The 27,952-nt window shown below is 40.9% G+C and overlaps 1 protein-coding gene across 2 annotated transcripts in view; it reads right to left on the bottom strand.

Annotated features, from left to right (window-relative positions):
• vwa8 (von Willebrand factor A domain containing 8) overlaps positions 1–27,952 on the bottom strand; it is a 76,292-nt gene that overhangs the window by 36,274 nt on the left and 12,066 nt on the right. For both annotated transcript variants that reach the window (XM_086051806.1, XM_086051805.1), the window contains 21 exons: positions 27,458–27,622; positions 27,338–27,387; positions 26,389–26,497; positions 26,188–26,292; positions 25,900–26,028; positions 24,422–24,556; positions 24,269–24,346; positions 19,761–19,921; positions 19,574–19,687; positions 17,544–17,739; positions 15,988–16,065; positions 15,802–15,917; positions 15,614–15,711; positions 14,468–14,574; positions 13,948–14,019; positions 10,333–10,409; positions 6,187–6,262; positions 5,956–6,091; positions 4,497–4,616; positions 4,215–4,420; positions 1,519–1,670 (listed from right to left, as the gene is read on the bottom strand). In XM_086051806.1, the coding sequence (XP_085907932.1) occupies positions 1,519–1,670; positions 4,215–4,420; positions 4,497–4,616; positions 5,956–6,091; positions 6,187–6,262; positions 10,333–10,409; positions 13,948–14,019; positions 14,468–14,574; positions 15,614–15,711; positions 15,802–15,917; positions 15,988–16,065; positions 17,544–17,739; positions 19,574–19,687; positions 19,761–19,921; positions 24,269–24,346; positions 24,422–24,556; positions 25,900–26,028; positions 26,188–26,292; positions 26,389–26,497; positions 27,338–27,387; positions 27,458–27,622 (2,480 nt within the window). The remainder of the gene's footprint in view (positions 1–1,518; positions 1,671–4,214; positions 4,421–4,496; positions 4,617–5,955; positions 6,092–6,186; positions 6,263–10,332; positions 10,410–13,947; positions 14,020–14,467; positions 14,575–15,613; positions 15,712–15,801; positions 15,918–15,987; positions 16,066–17,543; positions 17,740–19,573; positions 19,688–19,760; positions 19,922–24,268; positions 24,347–24,421; positions 24,557–25,899; positions 26,029–26,187; positions 26,293–26,388; positions 26,498–27,337; positions 27,388–27,457; positions 27,623–27,952) is intronic.

Below are 27,952 nucleotides of genomic sequence, written 5' to 3' on the forward strand. Positions count from 1 at the left end.
TTAGTTAATTAGTTTAAAAAAAAAATCTGATCAGTTAAAAATAAAACCACAGGACACCGATGAAACAAATATTTTCCTTTATTAAAAAGTCAAAATCTTACATTTGTAATAATGCAAGGCTCGAGGTATTATCATTTCAACAGCTTGATTCATTCAGAGACTTAATTGAAGCCTCATACAAGTTTAGTGCCAGTTGACAACAGCAAAAACTTATTAACTTAAGTCATACCAAATAAAAGCTTCATGAAAAATGTATTATGAATACATATACAGTAATACAGTATGTTGTAAAAATCTAATATTTCATCAAGTTTTACTGCAGAAATGTATACATATCTAAAGTTGTGTCATCATCACGTGTTGAAATAAATAACCAAGTACAGCATTCTTTATTACCGGTAGTTGTTCTTTTATTACAATCCGATGTATGCACCCCAAATGATAGAGATTGTACAAATTAGTCGACTCCACAATTCAGAGTATGACATAGACGAGCTATTAATAAAATGTTTTGGGGCTTGAGGAGGAGGAAGAACCGCTTGCCACAACAGATTAGTGTGCTGAATGACATTAGTCTGTCGCCGTAATTGATTTAATTTACCTTTTTTTTTTTTTAATGTGCAGCTTTGGTAAGTGAAGGAGGACTAGCAAAGGGGGAGAAGCCAGCCAGGCCCTAGCAGGATTTTGAACAACTTTTCAGACAGCACCATCAAAATTGAAGGGCAGCGGGAAATTCTTCCACCGCACATTGTGAGGTCCGTGATTATTTGCATCCATCCATCTTTTATGCTGCTTATTCTCATTATGGTTGTATTTGTGCTGGAGAAATTCCCACCATGGAGAACTTGCTAGTGTGCAGGACCAAGAACAAGGACAGGTTTCTGCATTTGGCAACTTGGACAAACATTAACTGGCTACTCCAGTTGTAAGCACTCCAAGCAATATGAATTTTTCTCTGGTGGGAAATAGGCAAGCCCACATTGATGTTACTTGTGCTCTAGGGTCCATGTTCTGCCCAAATTCAGTGTCTGAGCAGTTCATTGTTTCTGAATATAGATTATATTCATTCCCTCCTACTGTGATTGTTTTTTGAATTTTAGAACTGTACTGAAAAAATATAATTGACGCCACCAGCGACTCGACACAACTTTCATTAGTGTCTATTTTAAAGAAAATCGGAAGTCGTGCAAGCCCGACCAAATCATAATAATTAAGTTGAATAATGCATTTACATATTATATTTAAAATCATGCTGTCTGTAATTACATAAATCGTTTTCAGTTAGTAAAGCTTTTGGATTGTACTTGTTCACCACAACATTATGTACACTTGTACAATGTAATGAGATCCACTATGAAGATCTTAATGCTCAGTTTGGATTGACACAGTAAGAGACATAATTCATTTAATAATATATTTGCAGTGGTTTAGGATGGCACTGCTTGCATCCTCTACCATGGCACCCTTTAGCAAGTGTACATAATGTCTTGGCTAACGAGCACGTTCCTGATGTCTTACTCCTTGGCCAGCTGAACAGAGTTGGGCTTGGCTCCAATGGGGATGCCGTGCTTATGCAGTGCCTCGATCAGGACGTCGCGTGTGTCTTTATTGTATGAGTCGAAATCAAAGACGTTCCGCACCACGTTGGCCAGACCCTCTTTGGGGAATTTCTGTTGGGATGGAGATGTGGGAAGACAGCACAAACAAATACAACATATCAAAAATTCTTCCTTCACAAAGATAACAAAGCCGAGTTATACTTGGCATCGTGAAAGGTATTCCCAATATTTTTGACATGCAGCTAAATAAGGAGCGCACATGGGAGCAAAACAATGCAAAACTACATCGAAAATATAATATTTTCTCAAATTGTGTTAATCTAAGACATGCTTAGGGTAAGTAGGTAGGTACGTGGTGCTGTATTTTTTTATATTTTTTTTCAATTTAGCAATACGTGTCTGTGAACTAAAATGATCATGCCAGTTATCCATCCATTGTCTATACCGCTTATCCTCACAAGGGTTGCAGGGCGTGCTGGAGCCTATCCCTGCTGTCTTCGGGCAGTAGGCGGGGGACACCCTGAATTGGTTGCCAGCCAATCGCAGGGCACACAGAGACAAAAATCCGCACTCGCAATCACACCTAGGGGCAATTTATAGAGTCCAATCAACTTACCATGCATGTTTTTGGAATGTGGGAGGAAACCGGAGTACCCGGAGAAAACCCACATAGGCACGGGGAGAACTTGCAAAGTCCACACAGGGAGGCCGGGGCCGGGATCTAACCCACAACCTCTGAACTGTGAGGCGGACGTGCTAACCAGTCGACCACCGTGCCGCCTCATGCCAGTTAACCAAAGTTATTTTTTTTCCATTAAAATTACATCGGTGGGACAGCTCTGCTTCTGCGGGGAAATAATTGGGACCATAGCTCACGTGTGTATATGTATTTATTTACAGTGCTGGGACTAGATATAATGGATGCTCAATCAATAATGCCTGAGAGCATAGAAGCAATGCATACATTACATTGACTTGGAGGTGGTCTACAAAAATGCCAAACAGTGAAGTGGTAATTAAAGCCAGTCAAATAATTGTTAGTCTGATGCCGCTTGTGAATTATGACAAAGCAGCGAGGCCCATGGGGAAATCAGGAAAAAAAAAAGGCCTCGTCCTTTTTGCACTGAATTATTGATCCCCCTTGCTTCTCTGGTACTTTCTCAAGTCTCTCAAGCTGAAATAAAGTGCATTATTATTTACGCTTCCTGAGCACAAGCAGACAAGCTGATGTAGGGAAAATAAGCATTTCTAGAGTGATACATGTGGTATACACAGGGCTCAAGACTACAACCAAAATGGTCGCTTATGTGACCTATTTTACAGAGTGCACAACTAAGAATTTCATCTGGTCGCATTTGTGTGAGTACATGTTTTATTGCCCCTATGAACAGAGCCACTGTATTGCACGTTAAAGGTGCATACGCGGACCGCTTTGAGGTATAGATGTGCACGTTGCTCCATTCATAAAACATTTCAGGATGTCGGCATGTGTCAGTAACGTTTAATCGAGGTCCACAATGTCAATAATGTGACAATATGTCAGCAGTGAAAATTCTGTTAGGGTCAATTCATTTTGAGTCCACGAGTAACCTGCGACAATAAATAAAATAAAAAGTGTAATATTATCTGAAACGAAAAACTGGAAGTTCAATTGTTTCACTTTAAAATATGATGTTACCATGTTTAATAAACTTTTTTGCTTCTTCCATGACTATCGAGTAGTTTACATGTCGAGATGGATATATTTTTTCACACGAATAGCATGCACTTTTTGTGTGTATTCTTGGGGGAGTCATCAGAATTTGAACAGCGAGGAGTTCACCTGCAGGCATTTTCGTATTTTGCCTTTGCGTTTGGTGTGACACAAGGTGCATTCAAATATAGCTGGACATTTCAAACAGAAAAAAAATTAATGCAGTAAACGTTAATAGCTACAAATATCTAAATAATGTGGGCTTTCTATCAATCTATAAAAGCTGACATGCATCACGAAGGATAATGGGGGCGGAATTGCTTTTCTATTTTACATAATTACAATCAATGGTCCATCTAGTCACTTATGTTATAATGCCTTATCAAATCACTAGGCTTCCATCCTTTACTGTAATGCTTGGGATGTCCAACGTTAAATATTCAATGAGATTTTATTCTCCCCAAAGTCTTAAATAATATTTAAGAATATTTATTAATATTTAAAATATTTAAAAAATATGCCTATTTCATTTCAGACATTTATGTTGCAATTAGAAAAGCCTTCAGTCAATCACTGATGAGGGGCCAGAATTCTCTCTGAATTGGAAGTTATGCTGCTGTAAATTAGGAATGTATAGCATTTATGAAAAGAAAATATCCATACTTGTAATCACATGTCTGCCTGTTTCTGTTCTTTTATGTCTTTTTTTTTAATTATATGAAAGAAATTACCTGTTTTGTCAGCCTTTGCTTGTTGCAAACAAACTTCCTATTCATGGTAAAATATTTAGCAAATACAACAATGCAAGTCACAATTTTTAAGCTTTACTTCTACAAAACAACTGTACAATACGCCAGAGAGTCAACAATTCATTAGCCAGCATGGGTTGTAGCAGCACAAGGTCACGTAAATCTTTCCAAATGATGAATCGGAAACTAAGCTGTTTTCGGGGGTCTCCCTACCTGGAGATGCTTAACGATGTTGACCACCTCACGTGTAGAGTACGGGTAAGCAATGGTGCCCTGGTCAGCCATGGACCGGAGCTCTCCAAAGGCAGCAACCAGCTTCTCCAGAGTAGTGTCGGGAACGCTGGGGCCGTACTGTTTCAGCATAGCCAGCTCAGCCCTGGGTTTAGGGTTGTCGACGGCATGGCAGCTGAAGATGTCGCCTATGAAGACAATGAATGCATATGATAGGGTACCAAAACAACTGGATCAGTGTAGGATGGCAATGTGTGTGTATACCAAGAGCTCCAAAAAAGTCGTTGCCCAGGAAAGGAAAGCCCGGTCGGTTAGCCAGCACCATCATTCTGAAGTCTGGGTGCATGGCGATGGTGTTAGGCCTCCCCTTTGCTTCAAGTGGATCTAAGGATAAGACACAAAACAACCCAACATTGCAGCTTTTATAGAATTGACTGCATTTACTTATATCTTGGCCAAGGTTCTTTATTTACTTCTGTAATGGCAGATGGTTGGAGTGCCTATTACTGTTTTACGATGACCTATGTCAAGTAAAAGTGGAATTGAAAATAAAATAAAAGATTTACAAAAAGAATGACACCCTTGTGAGGACAAGCGGTATAGATAATGAAAAAAAAAGGAAAAAAAAAAAGAATGGCCAAGCGGAAGCCACTCCTTAATACAGGACACATGGAAGCCCGCCTGGAATTTGACAAAAGGCATGTGAAGGACTCAAAATGATCTGATCTGATGAGACAAAGATTGAATTCTTTGGCGTGCATGCCAGGCGGCATGTATGGAAACCAGACACCGAACATCACTTGACCAATCAACCCTAGAGTCAAGCATTGGTGGTGGAGCATTTTTTCAATGGTAAGAAGTGGTAGACTATTTATGATTGAAGGAAGGTGAAGGCAGTAATGTATAACAATATATGAGACATCCTGTTTAAAAACCTACTCCACAGTGTTCAGGACCTCAGATTGGGGCGAAGGTTTAATTTCTAACAGGACAATGACCCTAAGCACACAGCCAAGACAAAGAAGGAGTGGCTTCAGGAAAACTCTGTGAATGTCCTTGAGTTACCCAGCCAGAGCCCAGACTTGAATCTAATCCAACATCTCTGGAGGGATCTGAAAATGGCTGTGTGTGTGTGTAGTCCACATGTTTATTTACATGCAGTATGAACATGAGATGAAAAGTTGGATATGTTGTAAATTGTAAGTGGTAAAGCCACATATTTGTTTGCATTGTTGTCATCTGCACTTTGGTTTGTTTTCTTATTAATTTACAGTATAGTATATACACTTGTATGATTAAGCCACACTATTATACGCGTATCACAGCCTTTTATTGTTTTTTATCTATTGTATTGTTTGTAAAGTGCTTTGTTACAGCTCTAGCTGTTATGAAATGCGCTATATAAATAAAATAGTCTTGTATTGTATTGTAATACATCCTATAATTTATAATAGATCTGATATTGTTTACAGTAAAGTAAGATGAATTAATTGATTGTTTGTTAAAAATACATTAGAAATGAACCATGGAAAAAAAAAAAGATTGTTAAATCATAATCATATTTTTGAGGAAAAAAATTTGCAATTAGATTTTTTTCCAAAATCGTTCATGCGTAGAATATATTAATGTGGACAATGCTCTATACAAATCTGATTCCAATGATAACCTCAGTCTTCTGCAACAGTGTTGAATACACCCAGTGTGTGATGTGTATTTGGCGTACCCGAGATAATTCTGCGTCCGTCAGCCAGAATCATCTCTCCGCTCTCCACCAGGGTTTTGAGGATGCAGGTGACATTTGTGGGAGCTTTGTCGGCCTCGTCAATCACCAAAATGTGTCCCATCTTCACGGCCTTGACCTGCACGCCCATATCAGAGCCACGTAAACATTCCAAAAAGTCAATGGTACATCAAGCATATCAGACTGGAAAAATAAGAGCCCTCAGCATCGAACCAGTGGTGAGTCTTCATATGTGATGATACCATCTCGGACTGAAGGCTGCAGCGTCAGTGTCTGCACCGTTGTATCCCTGCAGCGAGCACATGCATTGCACAGTATATATCACAATACTTTCAGTCTTCCATCACCCTTGGGATACGTACTACAGTACTTATTTTTCATGTGAGCCTTGAACTTATGTGAGCCTAAAGTTACTATTCAAAGACTTAACAGATTACTATATCTAACATAGTAGTCTGGTTAAAGTTACTATTCAAAGACTTTACTCTGTGACAAAACAAAACTGGTAAAATGTACAAGTGTACAATGTTTATGTTCGGGAAAGACAATAGCAGACAATGGCCACTAGACTGTAAAAGTGAGTTACATGAGACACAAGACATTGATCACCACACCACACTGTCTTCGATTCCTAGTTAGTTGCGGGGATAAGCATGAAAGAAGGACAGATAGAAAATCTGTGTGTGCGGCCAGCAGGCCCTCCTGCTGCCGAAGCTGTGTGCGCAACAGCGGCACCCGCTGGTACCCCACAAAGGGCGATCGCAACCACCGCCGGAGATCGCACCCGAGCTGGCTCACAACCGTTGCCTATATTGGTGCGGACCGGACCCAAAGTCAGAATCTGTTAAGTATGTCTAATGCCAACATTGTGCCAACAAGTTAAACTGGAACTAAAATAGTAAAAATCTATAAGATAATATTTAGCTGATACAGTAGCATACACAGCTGCAGTACTTGTACATCCATACAGGTGCATATAGAGCATTTGATTACATGGACGCCTTTGATTAGATAGATTTTCTTAGAGATAAGCAACACTAGGTTAGACCATCCCACAGTGTAGCATGCTTTAAGTAACTGCTGCATTACTGTATGTTCTTGAGATTCTCAAAAATAAAGCTCTTATGAAAAAAGGTATACTCTGGTCAAAAGTAGCCGTTTGTGTAACTTGTAGTAAAGTTCACAAACAGTAAAAACTTCAGGAAATCAAATAACAGAGAAGTTCATGCGATTTGTCCAAAAATAACTCTGGCTAGCTTAGAGTGACCACACGTCCTAGTTTAACTGGGACAGTCCTGGTTTTGAGCCTTGCGTCCCGAATCTTGGTGGATTTTGCTAGCCCCATTGTTTTTTTCCAAGTTTATGCAGGTCCCGTCCCAGCATCCTGTTATTTCGTCAATCAAACAGTTGTCACAGCGATTCATAAGATAAACCAATTAAAAGGGAATTTAACTGTTAAATTCCTTCCTATTTCACATTCACGTTTGTGTCATACCGGAGGCAGAAAAACTTTCTGCTTCAGTGTCTAAGAATCATGGGAAATGTAGTCAGACTGAACGCAAATTTAGCATTTCTGGCAGCATGTATGCAATGTCACAATGTGGGACCACAAGGTTATGTTGTGCCAATGCAGTTACCCCTGAAAAAAAATTGTATCCCCTGCTGTGGTAGCACACACGCATTGAGTGAAAGCGATGCCACATTATTTGCTTATTTTCACTCAAAGACATGAAGAACACCCCTCCATAAGCCGCCACCTTACCGTGGTGGAGGGGTTTGCTTGTCCCAAAGATCCTAGGAGCTAAGTTGTCTGGGTCTTTATGCCCCTAATAGGGTCAGGCATGGCAAACAGGTCCTAGGTGAGGGACCAGACCAAGCACAACTCAAAATACCCCTTATGATGATAAAAATTAATGGATTCCATTTTCCCTTGCCCGGATGCGGTTCACCGGGGCCCTCCTCTGGAGCTAGGCCTGGACGTGGAGCTTGTTGGCGAGCACCTGGTAGCGGGGCCTGCACCCATGGGGCTCGGCCGTGCTCAGCCCGAAAAGGCAACGTGGGTTCCCCTTCCCATGGGCTCAACACCTGTGGGAGGGGCCAAAGGGGTCGGGTGCCCTGTGAGCAGCAAAAGGCAGGGACCTTGGCGGTCCGATCCCCGGCTACAGAAACTAGCTCTTGGGACATGGAGTGTCACTTCCGCAGGGAAGGACCCCGAGCTGGTGTGCGAGGCAGAGAAGTTCTGACTAGATATAGTCGTGCTCACTTCCACACACAGCTTGGGCAATGATATGAGTCCTCTCGAGAGGGGTTGGACACTCTTCCACTCGAGTTGCCCAACGTGAGAGGCGCGGAGAAGATGTGGGCATATTTCCCCCACAAAAATGCAACTTTCTTCTTCCTGATGCAATTTTTATTCATCCCCTGAATTGACACTGTGTTTCTTTTGTCTGCAAGTGAACTGTACAGTTCAAATTCCATCCATTCTCTGAAATGCTTAGCCTACAATTATTTTTATAAAAAAGATTTGGAATTATTCGGTGCAATCACATTGTTTTACATCATAATTTTGAACAAGTGTGTACACATCCCCTAGATCATAATGACGGCCGGCACTATATTTGAGTCTATCAGATCAGGAAACTAAAAATACTACATCAAATTACAATCCCAACCACATTTATTCCCAGCGGACATCCAAAATTACTATACAGACAGTTGCGCCTCACCCCCCCGCACTTCCCACTCATCTATGATGCCCCGCTCTTCTAGATGACCCGTGAGCTGTCCTACTTTCATTCTTGGATGGCTTTTGCTTTTCTGAGCCACATCTCTGAGGACTTTTAGTATCCCAAGCACACACACAGACACACGCATATCCTCCTGCCTCCTTCCCCCGCTGCTTTGATCTAATATTAGCTGCTACAGTGTGTGGTACTAACCGGGTCATCATGTCCATCCACTAAGCTGTCCGTTTTGACTTTGACAAGACTTTGAACTAATACATAAAAACTAGTCACAAATGGGAAATCAGCGAATGCATCAACCCTGTTAATGTTTTGTTTGAAAATACTCATGGGAAATAACACACACAGATACGCAAATAAGTGCAACTGTGTTAAAGTGTCTGGGACACGATTTGTACACATTTTTATATGTTGTATTAATTAATAAAATATCCATCTTGCAATTTCAAATTGATACACATTAACCGAGTATTTAATGGATTTAGCTTTACGCTTTGAAACACTTCCGGGTTCCGGCGTCTTCACATCGAAATCGAGGGGCGGTGCTTATGACGTACCCAAGCCGCAAGTCAGACTTGCTGGCTGATGGCTGTGAAGTGTGCTCATCGTGTTTTCTCTTCTGATTCGTTTTGTTTTTTGTTTCACTTGGATGATGCCGCCAAGTGGTGTTGCTGGCTTTTATGTGTCATACCTTCCATGAGACTTTAGCCTAGTGAGCAGCTAAAGCAGGGGTCAACAACGAGGGCTCCCCGCCCGTGGCATAAACATTCTGTGCGGCTGTCTTTTAGGGTCACAACCGCAAGGGGAGGGTGGGAGGTTGCATATCAACTCCTGTGTTGAAATGCGTGCTCCACTGCATGGACTGTTTATGACACGGCCCGGCCCTGAGTCAACCTACTATAGCGTACTCAACAAGTATACGATGACTTGTACTATAGGAGTCTTCTTCTTCTTACGTAGGAGACAACAGGCTTCACGCTGTTAGATCCAGGCGCTGCAGCCATTGGATTGTGGTTTCATCAAGTGCTGTAACCATGGAGCCGGTGAATAGGACAGTTGTGGATCAGATGTTGTGCAGTTTGAGGTACAGGTCCAAAGTGTGTGTGTATTGTGTGTGTATGTATGTGCGTGTGTATATACGTATATATATATATATATACTGAGCATACAATCAGTATGTAAACACATGGTGACAACATGGGAAACGTGTTAAAGCAAAAAGAAAAGGTTGATGCTGAACAGGGCAGCACAGCCCAGTGTCTCTTCACCTTTAAAGAGTAAATCCTTTAGATGCCATTACGAACTTGAAAACTACTAGCATCGAATTACTGAATATACCTAATTCACAAACCCAGGTTCTAATACACTTTACTAAGGTTATTATTCAGTCAGATGGCATCGTAGTATCTTGTAGCATATTGATAGCGGAAATTGTGATGCCATCTGACCTATAATGAAAATATGTAACGCTTTGCCATACATAAGGTACATTAAAAAGTGAAACGTGCGTAAATGAAGAAAAATTATTTTCAGGAAGAGTGAGAAATTTACTTACACCATGACATTGTCATTATAATAAAAATACAAAAAAACCCAGCAACTTGTTACTACTCACCTGTGCAGTTGTAGGTATTCCCTCGGTCGGTTCAAAAGGTGCAGGAACCTGTCCACTATTTTGTTTTTACCTACACCCTAAGGAAGAAAATAGGGCAGCAAAATAAAATGTGTTGTTTTAGTAACAATGCTCTATTAAATGATATATGTGAGGAGTCTATTCCATTCAATGCTAGTGTTGTCACGATACCAAAATTTTAACTTCGATACTATAGCTGCATAAAATACCTCGATACCGGTACCGAAACGATACCTCGACAAAAATTTAAAAGCAGCAAAAGCAGCTTAATTAAAACTGACAAAAGAACAGAAATCGGCATTTTACTACAAATTCAGCGCCCATCATTCGTCATCCTTCCGTCATCCATTGTACCCTTCCGTCGTCCGTCATTCGCCTTTTGTTCATATTTCTGTAACATATTTCTTTGCCTCTATGTTTGTCACCCCCCTGGCTGTTGTGTTTTTATCTACGGAGTTACTAAATAAAAAAATTAAAGTACATTACTGCTACTTTTGCGAGGCAGCTCGTATTTCACTTCGGTTTGCGTTTCTCCTGCTGAACTGGAAACAATTTTCTGGTTGACTCGGGCTACAAAATTGTGTGTACTGCACGTAATGTAAAGTAAAACAGAGAGGATCATGATTGGTATGATGTCTCTAGCTGACTATTTTAGAATGGCAAGGTATTATTGTGGGTGCTCCTGTCAGAAAACACAGGCCCGTATTCCATTTGACACATCTATTTAGTGTGGTCTGCAACAACACAGACAAAGAATAACCTAGCAACATCATCCAATGCATATCCATTAGTTAACAATATGCCTAAACATTACAATTCACTGTATTAAGCAATTAAACAGCCAAACAATACATACAATACACATTCACACTTTTCATCACTAGAATAGTTAGCATACTAGCCGAAATAATTAACTAGTGTTCATCAACGTGACAGCACTCACGAGAACATATCCCGGCTATTATGTACAGCAGTTACCTGACACGAACCTAAATGATTAAACTCACCTTTTAACATTTATGCACAACAACAAACGTGGTGAAACACGGGAAATCTTGCGAGCGAGAGTAGCGGAGGACGAACAGTAGAGCGGTTGCTCTTTTTTGACTGAACGGGTGTCGTACTGTATTGGCGTCGGCTGCGGCCCACAGCAGACGGTTGGACTAATAAAAACGTGATAATTAAACTATGTCTGTGTTCTTGGAAGACGCTACAATATATTTTAAAGCATGACATCATTGGCAGGCGCGAAGGACCCGATCACTTCTGCTACCCACACCGGCTTGCTGCGGGCCGGGTCTAATAATAAAGAAATATCATCCCAGGGGCTGGAGAAAACCTTCTCAGGGGCTGGATGTGGCCCGCGGGCCTTGACTTTGACGTATGTGCTCTAGAGTATAAGTCGCACCCCCAGCCAAACTATGAAAAAAACTGAGACTTGTAGTCCGGAAAATACGGTATACAAAGTGTGGACGTGTTAGAAATGCATCACAACCTGTAGCTCTTAAAACTGGTGGTATAACTCTGGATGTCGATCAGCGAGTGGCTTGGCCAGATTGGATGTGTTCCCACCTCGAGCCACAGTAGTTTTAAAACAGGCCTTACAGACGCGCTTTGTCATGTTGGTTGGCTTGCTATGGTTTTCGGACATGTACGTAAAAAAGTTCCATATCCGCGTCATGCTATTCAGCGAGGAAAGGAGAGGCAGCGAGTAGCGAGCTAGCGGGCGCTTCACTCACTGCTTGAGACCATCTTGCTTTCCACATGCAGAAGGAGGTGTGTCGCTTAAGGCGTTTCTCACATGTTGGTAGACAGGCGCTGTTGCGCTTATGTATACTTGCCTTTAAGACAGAGTTGGTGAGCTGCGTGTTTTTTTTAAAAAAAAATGTAAATACCGGTGTTTAAGAAAAATGGTATCGAGACATTTTTGAGCCGAAAAATCATGGTACGATAGGTACCGGTATCCCGTGCAACACTACTCCATGCAACACAGAGAAATGCAAGTATCTCTCAGTTTTGATGGTAACAGTTTGTGACAGGGGGCTTTTCTCCTCTCTGGGACTCCCACTGTCTTCCCAAAGTGACCTGCCTGTCTGACGTCCGGCAAGGCGCTCTGACAGCCGCTAATGTCTTAGCTTGGGACAGATTCACCCACTCACTGCCGCATCTTATTATTGCAATAAAACAGGCCGCCATATTTTGGCTGCCTTGTCCACTTCTTTCCCCTAACTTGACCCACTAAAGCTAAACTGACAGGACAAAGCCTCCCAAGGGAAGTGCTCGACGCTCAATGTTAAGGGTAAGAAGAGTTTCGCAAGTCTTCTGTTCTTGCCAAACTGCCTCCTACATAACTGAAAATCAAGCTGCAAGAATAAATATAAGACAATTCTAAATCTGGAGATAAGACACTTCTAAATCTTGAGCTAATATATCACATTCAGCACCCTGTTATTTGATTAGTTATATTTTACAGGCAACAGTGTTGACAAGATGACCAAGTGATATCTTCTGTGATTAATTGTGGACAAAAACTCCTAGCGATCAATTGGACATAAGATGTGTATGAAGCAATGTCTTTAACCCATTAAGACCTAAAGCGCCTGGCTCAACAGCTCCCCAAAACCTAAGGTCGTCTTTGGAATTACCCTTGAAAACCCCAAGTTTTCCCAGAAATTCAACACCTACAAAATAATTTATATCTCAGCCCCTGTAGCTCTTTGAAACATAATTCCAAAAGAATTTGAGAGCTTAGATGTATGGCTTTCGCACAGACCCGAGTTTATTCATCTTTACGGTTTCAATCGAAGAGGTAAAAGTGTCAGTGCAAGAGAAGCACTACCATTAATTTAAAAAAATCGAGTGCTAATTACCATCTTCTTTTCTGTTACAAAGACGTCAATATTGTCATTGTCTAAAAACATATAACTTAACCATATATCACGTTCAACTGGTTCTACTGGTCCACACTCGCGTCGTCTGTATCACTGCCGTTAAGAGCTCCTGCGACTGCGGCGTCCCCCTTTATGTCTCGAAGGAATTCCAGAACATCCTCCATATACGACACCGTCATGTGTATATTCTGATGCATTTAATTGGTAAGAGACCGAGAATTAAATAATAAATAGAATATTACGTATACGCGCTCTCGGCTTTAAGGGTAGAAAGACGCAACAGCGCTCCCGGCTCTAGTGGTAGAAAAGCGGTTATGCGCTCCCGTCCTTAATGGGTTAAACCAGGACTCCAGACAGCTAAATGGTGGCATTTTGAAAATGAGTGGAAGTCTGAACATTTACATTGCAAATTGATTTGTGTGCGAGCCTGAATTTTCAACTTGTGCCCCAAAAATTTCAGATTAGGGGTCACTGTAGTCCTAGTAAAAAAAAGTTACCGGTAGTCTGGAGCCTTGCTTTAAGCAATGTAGGCCTAAATGATCTAACTACATGTCATCAAGCAGTAGGGACCCATTTTTCTGTTTAAACAGGTTGCAAATACAAAGTACACAAAGTAAGTTTTGGGAGGACAAATCTCAAATTGAACAATTTATATTGCTAAAATGGAAATGGAAAAGTAATTTTATTCATCAGTGACAAAGCTTACCTGGTTCCCGACCAAGAGGAGGTGCTCTCCTAATAGAAAGTCTTTTAACATATCCTCCATCACCATCATGTGCTGCAGAGACACAGACCACATAGACAATTACACACACAAAAAAACTTGGGACATTAGAAGTCCTTACAGTAAACTGTTACAAAAATGAACATCGCTTTGTGATTTATTTAGGGTGTGCTTCAGTTGTGAAGACAGGAAGAAAGCAGGTCATTGGAAAAAAAAAAAGAAAAAGTAGGACATCCTCTCCAAGCCCTCACATGATGTCACCAAAATTCTCTCTCAATTCCATTCTCAACATGGCACAAAATAATGCAGAACACGTACAGAGAGAGAGAACAAGCGTTTCTACGAGAGGAATCTAGGCCAAAGGACACATCAATACAGATTGTTCCTTCTTGGAACTGTCACACCAGTGACTTCAGTCCTTCAATGACCTAAAATTGCAATCAATCAATCAATAGCAATGATTATCTGTCAGTGCTGGGTGGTGATAGAGGAATTACGTTACCTGGGGATTATCATAGAAGAGCACATCTGGAACCTTCATTTTCTCGTTGGGTTTGTAGACAGGAGCAGAAACTTTGCCGATAGTGAGCACGCCATCTTTGACCATACCTGTAGAAAAACCAGAGCAATTCCTCCAAAAATGATATTTAAACAGCTCAATCGGTTTGATGCTGGGTGACAGCTAGTTAGCCGGGGTGCGTATTAAAAATGGAATACCGGTTCATGTCAGACTGATTTTTTGGGGACGCATGTGATAATATACAAGGCTGGACAGTTGAACTATAGGTTTGAACAGAGGTACTTTGTAGATATGAAGGCCCTTTTGAGCTGTGTGCCTACAGCAACACTAAGCTAGGATGGGCAACACATTCGGTGTGTGGATGGCAAAAAACAAAAAATAAGAATGCCAACACATTGTGCTGCATACGATAGAAGACAACCTTGCACAATTACAACAAGGGAATTGGGAATAACATTTCACAGGTAAACCAACCCGAAAATGTTCTGTGGGCATGAAATAATTATATGCTGTCGCTATCCTTTGCGAAAAGCGCGATTTGACACGGTATTCTGTTTTGATTTACATTTTACACAACGTCCCAACGGTCCGCTGATAGTGTAGTGGTACACACGCCCGAGTTGTGTGCGGGCAGCGTGGGATCGATTCCCGCTCAGTGACAGTGTCTATGTGTGCCCTGCGACTGGCTGGCGACCAGTCCGGGGTGTAGTCTGCCTTCGCCCATTGACGGCTGGGATAGGCTCCAGCAACTCCCCGCGACCCTGTATAGGATAAGCGGTTTGGAAAATGACATGACATGACAACGTCCCAACTTCATTGGAATTGGGTTTTGTAGACACACAACTATTCACACTCACCTTCACACCGAGGGACAATTTTAAGTCTTCAATTAACCTACCATACATGCTTTCAGAATGTGGGTGTACCTGGAGAAAATGCACGCAAGCACATGAAACATGAAAACTCCAAACAAGATGGTCAGAGCCTGGAATTGAACCCATGGCCTCAGAACTGTGAGGCAGATGCACTAACCAGTCATGCACTGTGCCACAACAAAGACCAGGAAATTGAATTTACTGAAAGGAAAGGAAGATGTAAGTCTTGCGTATGTAAGTGGCTGGAACGCACAAGTAAAGTCACGAGTGTTTTCAGCATCTGGAGCCTCTTCTATGGAGCAGTTAGCGAGGCTTTTCTGGAGCAAGCCGCGGGCCAAACTGGGAAGAAACCTAAAAACACACAATACTACACTATTACAGCCCTTTTTCTATAGGAGCTAAAGTGCATAAAATGTCAGGGTGCATGCAACCTGAGCACACCTCGAGAGGCAAGCCTTGTTGACAGCGTGGGCGATGCTCTCCTCGGGGTAGCAAGAGAGCCGGCGACAGATCCGCAGCAGCTGTCTGGTGGAGAGGGAGGAGGCCAGAGACTGTGCCTGGTGACATGCAAATAAATGATGCAAATCACATTGGTACATATGGTCGCACACACACAGACACACTTACTGTGGGGTCAGTTGTCTTTCGCAGAGTGTGCGTGAGGTGCAGTAGCTGTTCGACAGCCTTATTAGGAACATTAGGAGACTGCAAAGTGAAATGAAAACAAGAGCAAGTGTATTTAGACAAAGTGAAAAGGAGTTGAATGGGAATTTTCCTTTTTTTCCCCATATGGAGTTTGGGGATTCTTCTGTGCCTAGTTGGAGGGCTTTAGATCACGGGATGTTGCTAATATTTGTCAACTTTGGACTTGTGAAGCCCTTTGAGACTCTTATGTCATTAAGCGCCATACAAATAAATTTGACTTGACAATTTGAGGCCAAGTTTACAAAATATATAGCACACTTCCTTGAGCATCCTCCACTCAAAATCAAACAATGAGCAACAATCCTTTCATGCTTGCACAATGTGACCTTGCGACTGTAACATCTAATTTGTTTTTTTTAAATCTATTACCTTGGTAGAAACTTTATGTACACTCTGCTCTATTTTTCTTGTGTGCATACACACACAGCCAAAGAACATCATTCAAATTCACAAGGGCCCCGGCTTCATTATAGAAAATTAACCGTGGGAAAAACAGCATTCAATGCATACACAGATCTGGCATTGACTACCTCTAACAGTTTGGATTGGACTACCAGTGCTTAAAATCTATATATTTTCTAAATATGGTGGCGATTTGCTATACTGGAGGTCCTCGGGTTATACGGTACTCGGCGTACGTTGTTTCGACTTTACGACGCCTGTCTCATCCGCCATTTTGTCTCCAGCCCCAAAGTGTGTGTTTCAAAAAGAAAGCAGGATCTTCTAGCGATGCAGCTAAGAGGAAAGCCACTACGATGGAAACGAAGCTGGATATCATCAAAAGGTCGGAGAAAGGCGAGACGTTGATGAACATACGATATTTATTTAGAAATTTAGCGGGTATTAAAGGGTTGATTCCAATTTACGTGGGGTTACGTCGCCAGCGTAGGAAGGGAACTCGTTCGTAACCCAAAGACCTCGTGCATATGGTGACGGAAGCAGGCGCGATTGTACTGAATGTTACCTTTTGTTACCTTGGTTTTCTTGTATCAGATATCCTAAAAATCCATACAGTTTTACGTCAAACCAGTTTCCTGAACGTTTGAGGATATATTTTTAAATAATTAGGTCTAGTAGAAAGATGACAAGGAATCTGTGATGTTTAAAATTTTAGACTGTACAATGTGATCAATTCAGTTAGTTATCATTCAAAATCAAAACGGTTCTCGCTTGGAGGACAATAAGCCCTGAAAATGTCTAAAAAGCTACCTTAAAAAAACAGAGGTATATATACACTAAAGAGTACAATGGATTTGTTTGTGATAGATGCTGATAGTAAGGTGCTAAATAGAAGATGTGGTTTAAAGGATGTTGTCTTAAATTACATGTAAAAAAAATAATATAAAAATAAATAAATAAATAAAATCAATAGTTATTTCTAAAATAAGAGTAATAATCCCAGAAAGTTAAACAAAATATTTCAAAATCAAAATAGTTCTTGCCAGAGGACAAATGCTTGGTCACTGAGAGTATCTCACCAGTCCTTGCAGGAGGTCGACCTCCTCGGCTCGGGCCAGTGGGTTGACGGTGTGATATAGGAACATGGTGAGCAATTCGGGGCCCAACCACTGCTGACCTTTGCTGCTGCTGCCACTTGTGCTGGCACCGGCACCCAAAAGTGGAGGCTCAGCCAGGGCGAGCACCCGGAACGACGTGTGGATGGCAAAGATTGACCTGAAAAGACAGATACCAATGACACTGGCTGCTGTGATTAGGTAGTGTGTGTGCAGGTGTGTGTGGATGTGTGTCAGCGCCACTCTATGTCACGAGGAAGAGCATGGCTTCTGACAGTTGGCTATGTAAGCCTCTGATTCAAGAGGACAGAGACGACCGTGACTGTAACCCCATGGAGACACCCACACAGCACTGGACTATATTTACACTGGTGGGCGAGGAGCGTATAAAGAGGGCACAGAGCATCATTACAGTAGACAGGTGAGTCTGAAGCTAACAGTTATTATTGGACTACAACCTGCACTGCAGGCCAGCATGCGTCCAAATATGTGCAAATGTTTCTGTGCTCCAGATGCTCCAGGCCAATTGTTTAAAACAACTTGCAGGTGTTACTTTGTGTACTTTTCAAGCAAATGAGAAATGTAATTTTGCATTGCCATTATAAGAACACCATAAAGCGGAACAGAAATTCTTCAACAAAGCAGGAATACTTTCTGCTCTACAAAATAAAGCACTCCTCTCAGCTAACCTATCAAAAATACACAAGGCTATGTTTAAAATACCGATAAAAGAAGTTGCCTTAGTCATGCATGACTCAGTATATAGTAGGAGAGTTTGGTAAATGTAATTTAATGATATGATTATTATTCTTTCATGAGAAAAAACTTTTATGCCTCAATTTAAATGTTTCTACAAGGAGTGCCATGCTTTGCATTTTGTTCACTTGTACCAAATGTCAACAGTACCGGAAAGTTATAAAAAAGGTAAGCGCCGAACCATGATTTTTTTCCACTACTACTTATACTTTAACATATTATTTCAGATGAATTATTTACGGAAAAAAAAAACTTTGCTATTCCTCACATAAGTTTTGTCAGTGCCCTAACACCTGGCACACTACAAACTAATGCATGAGGAGTTTTCTTACAATACACTGGGAGGAAAAAAAAAGGAATTTAGGCCAATCACGTGTCTCACAGATACACTTCTTTCATACCGAAAGCTACTGCTCCCTAACGGTCTCTCACCCGCTCACCTCTTGAAGGGGAAGTCAACCCAAACATATTTGTTTCCATAATATATTCTATGCAGGCCCACGAGTTGAAACAAGGTATTTGGATTAATATTGCATTTGTGGAATATGAGTTAAGCAGAAAAATGCACCTGCTTTTAGCCATCTCAGAGGGGCCATTATGTCTCTTCTGTCGACTGAAAATGACATCACAGTTGCTCAGGGCTCAGGTAACGACCAATCACAGCTCACCTTTTTTCTGAAGCTGAGCCATTATTGGTTGTTATCTGAGCCCTGAGCAGCTGTGATGTCATTTTCAGTCGACAGACGGGACAAAATGGCCGCCCCATTGGATAGCTAAAAACAGGTGGATTTCTCATATTCCACAAATGGCAATATTAATCAGAATGCCGTGTTTCAACTAGTGGGTCTGCATAGCACATATTCTGGAAACAAATATGTTTGGGTTGACTTGTAAAGACTTGACTAGTAAAGAGGAAACAAACATGATTGAGTGTGAATACTGTCATGTCAAAATGCAGCTGGAAATCATATTTCCATAAATTCACTTTTGTGTATGTAGTGGCTAGAGGGCAAAAATGATTGATTCCCAATACATGTCGATTTGAATTGAAAGCTAACTCCATCAAACATATTTATTCAATTAAGTTGATTACCGGAGGTTTATGTGGTAGGCTGACAAGCTCCTCCCTCTGTCCAGTAAAACACAATCTTGTATGCATAAACGCACACGTTTTTTTTCTTAACGTCATAATTTCCTGCTGAAAAGGAGTATGCGGTCACATTTGTGGATGACTACACCTCTCTTTAAGTTGCTCGTCGGTAAGGTTGTGTTCCTCCTTTAGTGCCTGGTATCTGTCAGACCTCAGCAACCTGGTGCCGTCATAAAGATCCAACTCCCTGTCATGAAGTAACCTGCAGCACACAACACTGATGAGCTTTTGCTTTTCTCTACAATACTGAAATGTGTGAGAAATGTTGGTCCTACCTCGAAAGGACAGCCAGTGTTCCCAGGTTGACCCTGTGTATACCGTCCAGCAGCAACAGCTTTCCCTCCATGGCAGCAGTGACCAGCGGTGACGGACGCCACGCCGTGTCGCCGTTGGGGAGCGTGAACCGCTGCTGGAGGAGGTCCCTTGCTGTCATGTCCTGTCACAGGCATAATGATATCATAAAAAAACAATGACAACAATTAAATGCGAGTTGAAAATTGCAAATGGCACACTGCAGAGGAAGATTATTTAAAAAAGAACAAAACAAAAAAAAAAAAAACAGCATATCAAGAACACTGTGCCTGAAATACTGATTTAGTTGCTAGAGTACATCTTCATTCCTTCATTTTATATAACACTTGTCATCAATAAGGTCGTGGGTGAGCTGGGAGTCTATTCCAGCCGGCTTTGGTCAAGAGGCTTATGGTAGCCAACCAATCACAGGGAACATATAGACAAACACACGTTCACGTTCAATGCGGGGAAATCCAGAGAGATGGTGATGGATTTCTGTAGGCTCCATCACTCTGCACCTGCACCAGTGAAAATCCGGGGAACAGATGTTAAGAGGGTCTCGACTTACAAGTACCTGGGTGTTCACCTGAACAATAAACTGGACTGGAGCGACAACACAGACGGTCTCTATAGGAAGAGTCAGAGCAGACTCTTCCTACTCAGGAGACTGAGGTCTTTTGGGGTTCAGGGGACACTCCTCAGGAACTTTTATGACTCGGTGGTTGCATCGGTCATTTTCCAGGAAGTGGTCACCTGGGCAGGCGGCGACTCGGCACGGGACAAGAAGCGGCTGCACAAACTGGTGAGGAGGGCCGGCTCTGTACTGGGCTGCTCCCTGGACTCGGTGGACTCAGTGGGGGACAGGAGGATGATGGCCAAGCTGTCATCAATGCTGGGCAACCTGGCTCACCCCTTCCAGGGCACCGTAACACCACTCCACAGCTCCTTCAGTGACAGACTGTTACACCCTCGCAGTGCAAAGGAGAGATTCCGCCGCTCCTTCTTGCCTGCTGCTGTCAGATTCTTTAACAACAACATTGTGAAGTCTCTACAAGCTGGCGGACATTAGTGCAATCGTGCAGTCCTGCACCTGAGCTTATATCGTGCAATACTCAACATTCCCCACTACTGTTAGTCTACTTTTATTTTTATCAAATGCTGTTCCTTATATTTCACTGCAGCACTGTCACTTAGAGTATTTTTTCCTCTGTACTATGTACAGGCTAAAATGAGTGTTTCTTCATACTTTATATGTATCAATCAATCAATCACATTTTATTTATATAGCACTTTTCATACATAAAAATGCAACTCAAAGTGCTTTAAAACATTCAAAGCAAAACATAGAATTATCTTCAATCAAAAGAAAAGATAAATTATTTAAAAGTTGTTGAAAGCCAAACTAAAAAGGTGTGTCTTGAGCTTCCTCTTAAAAATATCAACAGTCTCTGCAGACCTGACATCCTCTGGCAGGCTATTCCAAAGGTGAGGACCAAAACGGCTGAATGCAGCCTCGCCATGCATTTTGGTCCTCACCCTTGGAATAAATAAAAGGCCGGCGCCAGAGGACCTCAGGATCCGCGAGGGCTGGTATGATAAAAGCAAATCAGATAAATAAGATGGCCCAAGACCATTAACACATTTATAAACTAATAAAAGTACTTTAAAATCGATCCTGAAACACACAGGGAGCCAAAGCAGCAATTTCAAAACTGGCGTAATGTGCTCCCGCCCTCTGGTTCTCGTCAGCACCCGAGCGGCTGAATTCTGCAGTGGTTGCAGTGGTGAAATGCTCTTTTTCGGGAGGCCAGAGAGCAGGGCATTACAGTAATCTAAACGACAGGAAATAAAGGCATGCATCAGCACTTCCGTGTTAGCCTGAGAGAGAAACGGACGGACTCTGGCGATATTCTTAAGGTGATAAAAACCAATCTTGGTTACATTTTTAATATGAGGAATAAAACTGAGCTCAGAGTCAAAAATGACGCCAAGGTTCTTCACACAGTGTGAGGGATTAAAAATGTGTAGTTTTGGTAAAAGCTTCTCTCTCTGACCTTCGGGACCGATAACTAAAACCTCAGTCTTGTCCTCATTGAGCTGTAGGAAATTATCTGCCATCCATGACTTGATATCTAAAATGCAATTTAAAAGGGTATCAATGGGTCCTGTGTCATCAGGAGACACGGCAATATACAGCTGCGTGTCATCAGCATAGCTGTGAAAGCTGATGCCGTGTCCCCTGATGACATCCCCGAGGGGAAGCATATAAAGATTAAAAAGTAGGGGGCCTAAAATCGAACCTTGAGGAACCCCACATTTAATTTCATGAGTTTTAGAGGAACAAGTATCCATACTTACAAAGAAATATCGGTCTGTGAGATAGGAATAAAACCAGTCAAAAACAGTACCAGAGATGCCCACTAGATTTTTAAGTCTATTTAATAAAATGTGGTGATCTACTGTATCAAAAGCAGCGCTTAGATCCAGTAGCACCAAGACTGTGAGTTTTCTCACGTCTGCAGTGCACCTAATATCATTTAAAATCCTTAAAAGAGCAGTCTCCGTAGATGTAGATGTATGTTGGTGTGTACATACATGTGTATATACACATAGTTGCTGCGTATATTTACATAGGTTTGATTCTGAATGTTTGTCGTTAATGTTATACATTAATGGCTACATTATGCCGCCGTCTCTGTGTGACCTTTATCTTTGCTGCTGTAACAATGAAAATTTCCCCACTGCGGGATCAATAATGGCATTCATAACTTACATCTATGGGTAATTTTGACACTTTCTTCAGTCTAACGTCCATGTTTTTGGTATGTGAGAGAATGCCCAACTACCCCAAAAAAATCCATAGAAGCGCAAGGAGAATATGCAAACTCCAAACAAAAAGGCAGCAGATTTGAGTCCAACTGAGAGCCTCAACAATGAGGCAAATGTACTTGTACATTGGCATGTTACTTTGAGTATCTGCCACCTTAACAGACACTCACATCACTTGTAGCAAAACATGCAAAAGAGCCCGTAATTCGCATACACATTGCACAGTGCTCTGCATTGCAAGAAAATATCTTTCTCTTTCTCTCTCTGTCTGTGTCTGTCTCTCTCCCTCTCCCTCTTTCTCACACACACGTTCATATATGCAGAGGAATACATAAGCTACCGTCCCACTATGGACCGCCTCCAAGTTTTGATATGTTCAATTAGGTAGTGTCATGCTTTGTTACAGTCACCCGATTTTAGTACGACCAAATAGATTTCTTATCTATCTATTCTAGACTTCCATTAATGCCTTCGCAAAATTTGGGCAGTTCATACTCATGGCCTGTCACGTTTGCCCATCCCATGCCCCCATATTGTGAAATAGGGATACTATAACCACTGGAAACATAGTGTACGGTATTTTGCGAACTATAAGGTGCACTTAAAATCCTTAAATTTCCTTGAAAATCAACAATATGCTTTGTAATGCAGTGCATCCTATGTATGGATGAATGTTAGCTTTTTCAGTTCGTTGTCTTTAAATTAAAATCCTTCTTATTACGTTCACACTGTCATTCAAATCCGTATCTAATCACCGGCAGGTATCTACCGGTATATGCTTTTATCATACCAGAATTAGGACTACTTCCTCCTTCTGTGTCTAAAAATATGGGAAATGTAGCCCAACTAGCTTAACGCGAGCTATATCTGACGGAGTGTTTCCAATGTTACAATGTGGGAAAATATCATTGCAGTATGTGGGACCAAGAGGTAAACATAAAGTTAAATTCCTTCCTATTTAGCTGTACATTCATTTTTGCGTTCTCATTCTCATCGACATCTAATCGCTAGCAGGCCTCTATTTTCATCATAACAGAAGTAGAACTACTTCCTGCTATCCTGTCTCAGAATCATGGAAAATGTAGTCCTAGTAGTCTAATGCTGCAGTCGTTGCACATTCACGTACGATGAGCTTTTCTGGCAGCATATTTCCGATGTTACAATGTGGGACCGGACAGGTGTGAGGTAAACGATAGCTGCCAGGACTGAGCCAAAACAGTTGAATAATGGTGAGTGCATTGATTTCTTTTCAGCTGAGAGCTAAGATTAGCCAAAGCAATAACACAACCACTGGTCACCAGATTGACTAGCCATGTTAAAAAAAAAATTCTGTCTGTCGGAGGATCCCTTCCTTCACTCGAAGCAACCCCCTTGTAGTTGCACGGCAAACAAAAGCAAGCAAGACCAAGGCGCTACCCGATATTTTCTACTGGTCTGAACCTCGCATAATAGCACTAAATACTTCAATAAACATACTGTACAATTACATAGAATAAACTATTTAACGTCAAACGCTTCACAAAAATAATGTGCCTTATAACCTGGTGAGCGTTATGTATGAATATTTTAAAATAGACCTGTTCATTGACATTGCGGCCATTAATACAGTATGCCTAATGGTCCGTAAAATATGTTAACTATTGCCTTATTTATTTTTTACCTGGTAGAGCATGACAGGCTCTATGCTATAACCCAGCATCTCAGCAAACTCTCTGGCAATCATTGACTTGCCACAACCCTGAAACACACACAAGATCACTATGAGGATTTAGTTCACAATAAACTCCATTTGTGTATGTGTACGACGTACTACCTTGGCTCCTATGAGACACATGTCCTTCACCATGTGCGACTGCATCATGTCAGCTATCAGCTGAGAGTGGCTGGGAGTGCTGATGAAGGCGAGGCTACTGTTGGGTGGCCGAGGCTCCTTTGTGCCCGCAGGGACCTGAATGTTCATTTGATGAAATGGACAGAAAACAGAAAATTGTTTTAATATTATCTTACTACAGTGGCATGATATTGATGTACTGTAAATAAAAAAAACATATACTTTATATGATTCATCATCAAATGTAAAAAAAACATGATTTAAAGTCACTGGCAACTGGTAGAGGCAGTATTTTTTTTTTAAATAATTGCACAATTAGTAATAAATATTTTAATACGTCAATATTTTGTCTTTATTTTTCTCATATTGTATATAATTTGATGTAAAATAGATTTTGCACTTGCCTATTAACTTTTTGTACAGGAGTTCAAATACATGAGTAATGTACGGGTATCGGGTATTAGATAAAAATGCAAAAAATTATGAGATCCAATAAAATAGCTCTTGATAAATGTAGGCGTTTACATTAGCACAAATTAATCCATCAGAAAAGTATTAATTGAATAATATGTTAAAATTTTGTAACTTGACAGCCTTTGTACATTTCTGCTGTGGTCGGCTTGTTGACATATTTTGAATATTTGAATCAGTTTTGTGTCCAACCTTTCGTTATCTATCCTACTCATATAACTAAGTAAAATATCAAAACATTACACACCAATGCCAACATTAAGCAATGCAGTTCTATACTACACCCACAATAGTAAAACAATTTTTAAGAAAAATTATAATGAGCAATTTTAGTGTCTGTGATACATTTACCGGTACATTTTATTCATCATTTATATTCATTTTTTTCACACTAAATGAAACACATTGTAACTATGTTTGAACAAACAAAAAAATTGGAAGCATAAAATGTAAAGCAAACACTAATTATTATAGTGTTTGTACCTTTAAGAGACAGGATCTGGTGGTTGGTATGTGACAATGACACGTCTGATTGTGAATGTCTGGGCTGATAGCAGCTCTTTCGTGAGTGCACTCATTTGTGTTTATGAGTTTTACTGTTTTCCCAACGTTCGACAAACAGCTGACAAGTGCATCGGCGATAGAGACTCTCCTTTCCCACATAAGAGAGCATTACAGAAGTACACTGTAAAAACCCATTCGAAAAAACAACAACTTATAAACATGTCTGTGTTTTGTTGTTGTTGACGGGAAATTGCAGGAAGCAAATTGTATTGTTGGAATAAGAGGTGGGATTAAATAATCTATAATTCTTCCCACTCCCTTTTGAACGTGTTAATCCACTATTGACAGTAAAACGTGATTTTGATTTTGTTTTGCTATTTAACAGCCTGGACGCTGTGTTTTTTAGTTTAGTTATTTTTCTTCTTGCCGGTGCCTTGTGTTGTCTACATCTACATATTCAAATAAATTCATTCATTCATATCTACCTGAATTCTAACATCTTTATCTACAACACGCATGGTGACGTCTGCATAGTCCTCCAAGCCTGCTGTTCTGGACACATTGATAACGGCGCTGCTCGATGTCTTGCTGCAGCCATCCAGAAGCTCAAATTTCTGTGTAAAACCCATAAAATCTGCATGACTCGTACAGGCATTTGTCTGACAATTCACCAGTTGTAGAGAATGAGATGCACACAAGCCTAAATCGATACATAGACCAATGACAGAAAGATCGACAGCAGAAAGTGAACAAAGACAAATGTTGTATCTTACACTGAGCACAGTATCCACAGCGCTGCACCCGTCCTTGCCCAACATGCTACGGTAGGGGTAAAGTCTCTGGACCAGCTGCTGCGAGGACATCATGGGGAAAACATTCTATTCCAACACAAGACAGATACTCATTAGGCCATCTACTCTTAATAAATAGCCCTTTTCTCAGAGAGGACAGCAGAGGTTTAAATGGGTCTTTACCAGTACATTAAGGCCATTAAGGAGGTTATCCACAGGAAAGTCAGGAAGGCCAAGGTTGGCTGATTCCTCGGAGCACAGTGTGGTAGCAAGTGACAGAAGCTGGGACACCCTGACACATTCACAAACTGCATGAGTACAGTTCAATTACAGTATGTATGTGTAAATGCGTATGTATAATATATATCTTTTTAAAATAACGGTAAAAAGAAATAAATACATGAACAAGCTCAAACAGCATATATACAAACTCACAAAAATATAAATGCAACCCATTTGTTTTGCTCTCATTGTTTATGAGATGAAGTCAAAGGTCTAAAACTTTTTCCACATACACAATATCACCATTTCTCTAAAATATTGTTCGCAAACCAGTCTAAATCTGTGATGGTGAGCACTTCTCCTTTGCCTAGATAATCCATCCCACCTTAGCCTTAGACGGCCCACAATAAAAGGCCAGTTTGAAAGGTGCAGTTTTATCAAAGGAGAAGTGCTCATTATCACAGATTTAGACTGATTTCCCATGACTGTACTAGCTCAAAAGGGTGCTTCTAATCAAAAGGGTGCTTCTACTCAATTCTGAGCACAGAGTCTGAATACTTATGACCATATGATATTTCAGTTTTTTCTTTTTCATAAATATGCAAAAAATATCTACAATTCTCTTTTTTTACTGTCAAGATGGGGTGCTGAGTGTACATTAATGAGAAATAAAATGAACTTTTTTGATTTTGGCAAAAGGCTGCAATGACACAGAAAGTGAAACATTTCAAGGGGTCTGAATACTTTCCGTACCCACTGTACCTCCACTTTGCCTCAAGACACAATTAATAAAACAATCATTAAGAACAATCAATTGGTTAACAGATTAGTTTGTTACATCCCAGTGGAAATGTGGCTTTAAATAAACAAGACTTTCAAGCTATTTAAATATATATTTTAGGGAGTTCACCTCTCTGCCGCTATGTTCGGTCCTGCCGCATACAACAGCTCCAACTGGTCCTGAAGATAACGTCTTGTTATAGCTACTGTATTCTTTCTCTTGGTGTTAAATATGAGTACATGGCCGTACCTTAAACGGGAGATAATAAATGTCTCTGGCCTGGAAGCGAGAGCGGAGGGGAGGATCCAGCGGGTTGCCTTTGTATTTGGGCACAGGTAGACCAAGGGCGATGACCCGAAAGTCCTCGCTGACGCGGACAATCTTCCAGTTGTCAAGCTCCTCTTTGGTGTGCTCCTACAGGTTGGAAAAGAAACAAACTTTAACATAATTTGAAAAAAAAAACTCATTAAGATGCCAATTATTTACTCAAAGGTGATGACTGTAGGAAGTTGCAGTGGTTTTATCTTGGCTAAACCTTTGAGAAAGAGAAACTACAGAATGACAAGGGACCCAGCAAAAATATCTGCAATAGCCTGGATTTGGCCTAAATTTCAAGTTAATTCTGGACAAATGAATCCATATACTGAATAAAATGGTGCAAGACATGAGGATAATTTTTTGTAGTCTTGACTTTTTTCTTTTATGTATACCCAGATACTCCTTTCTATGATTAAAATATCACAA

This window comes from Filicampus tigris, chromosome 14 (assembly GCF_054856515.1).
Source record: "Filicampus tigris isolate MCC_2025a chromosome 14, RoL_Ftig_1.0, whole genome shotgun sequence".
NCBI classification, from domain to species: Eukaryota; Metazoa; Chordata; class Actinopteri; order Syngnathiformes; family Syngnathidae; genus Filicampus; species Filicampus tigris.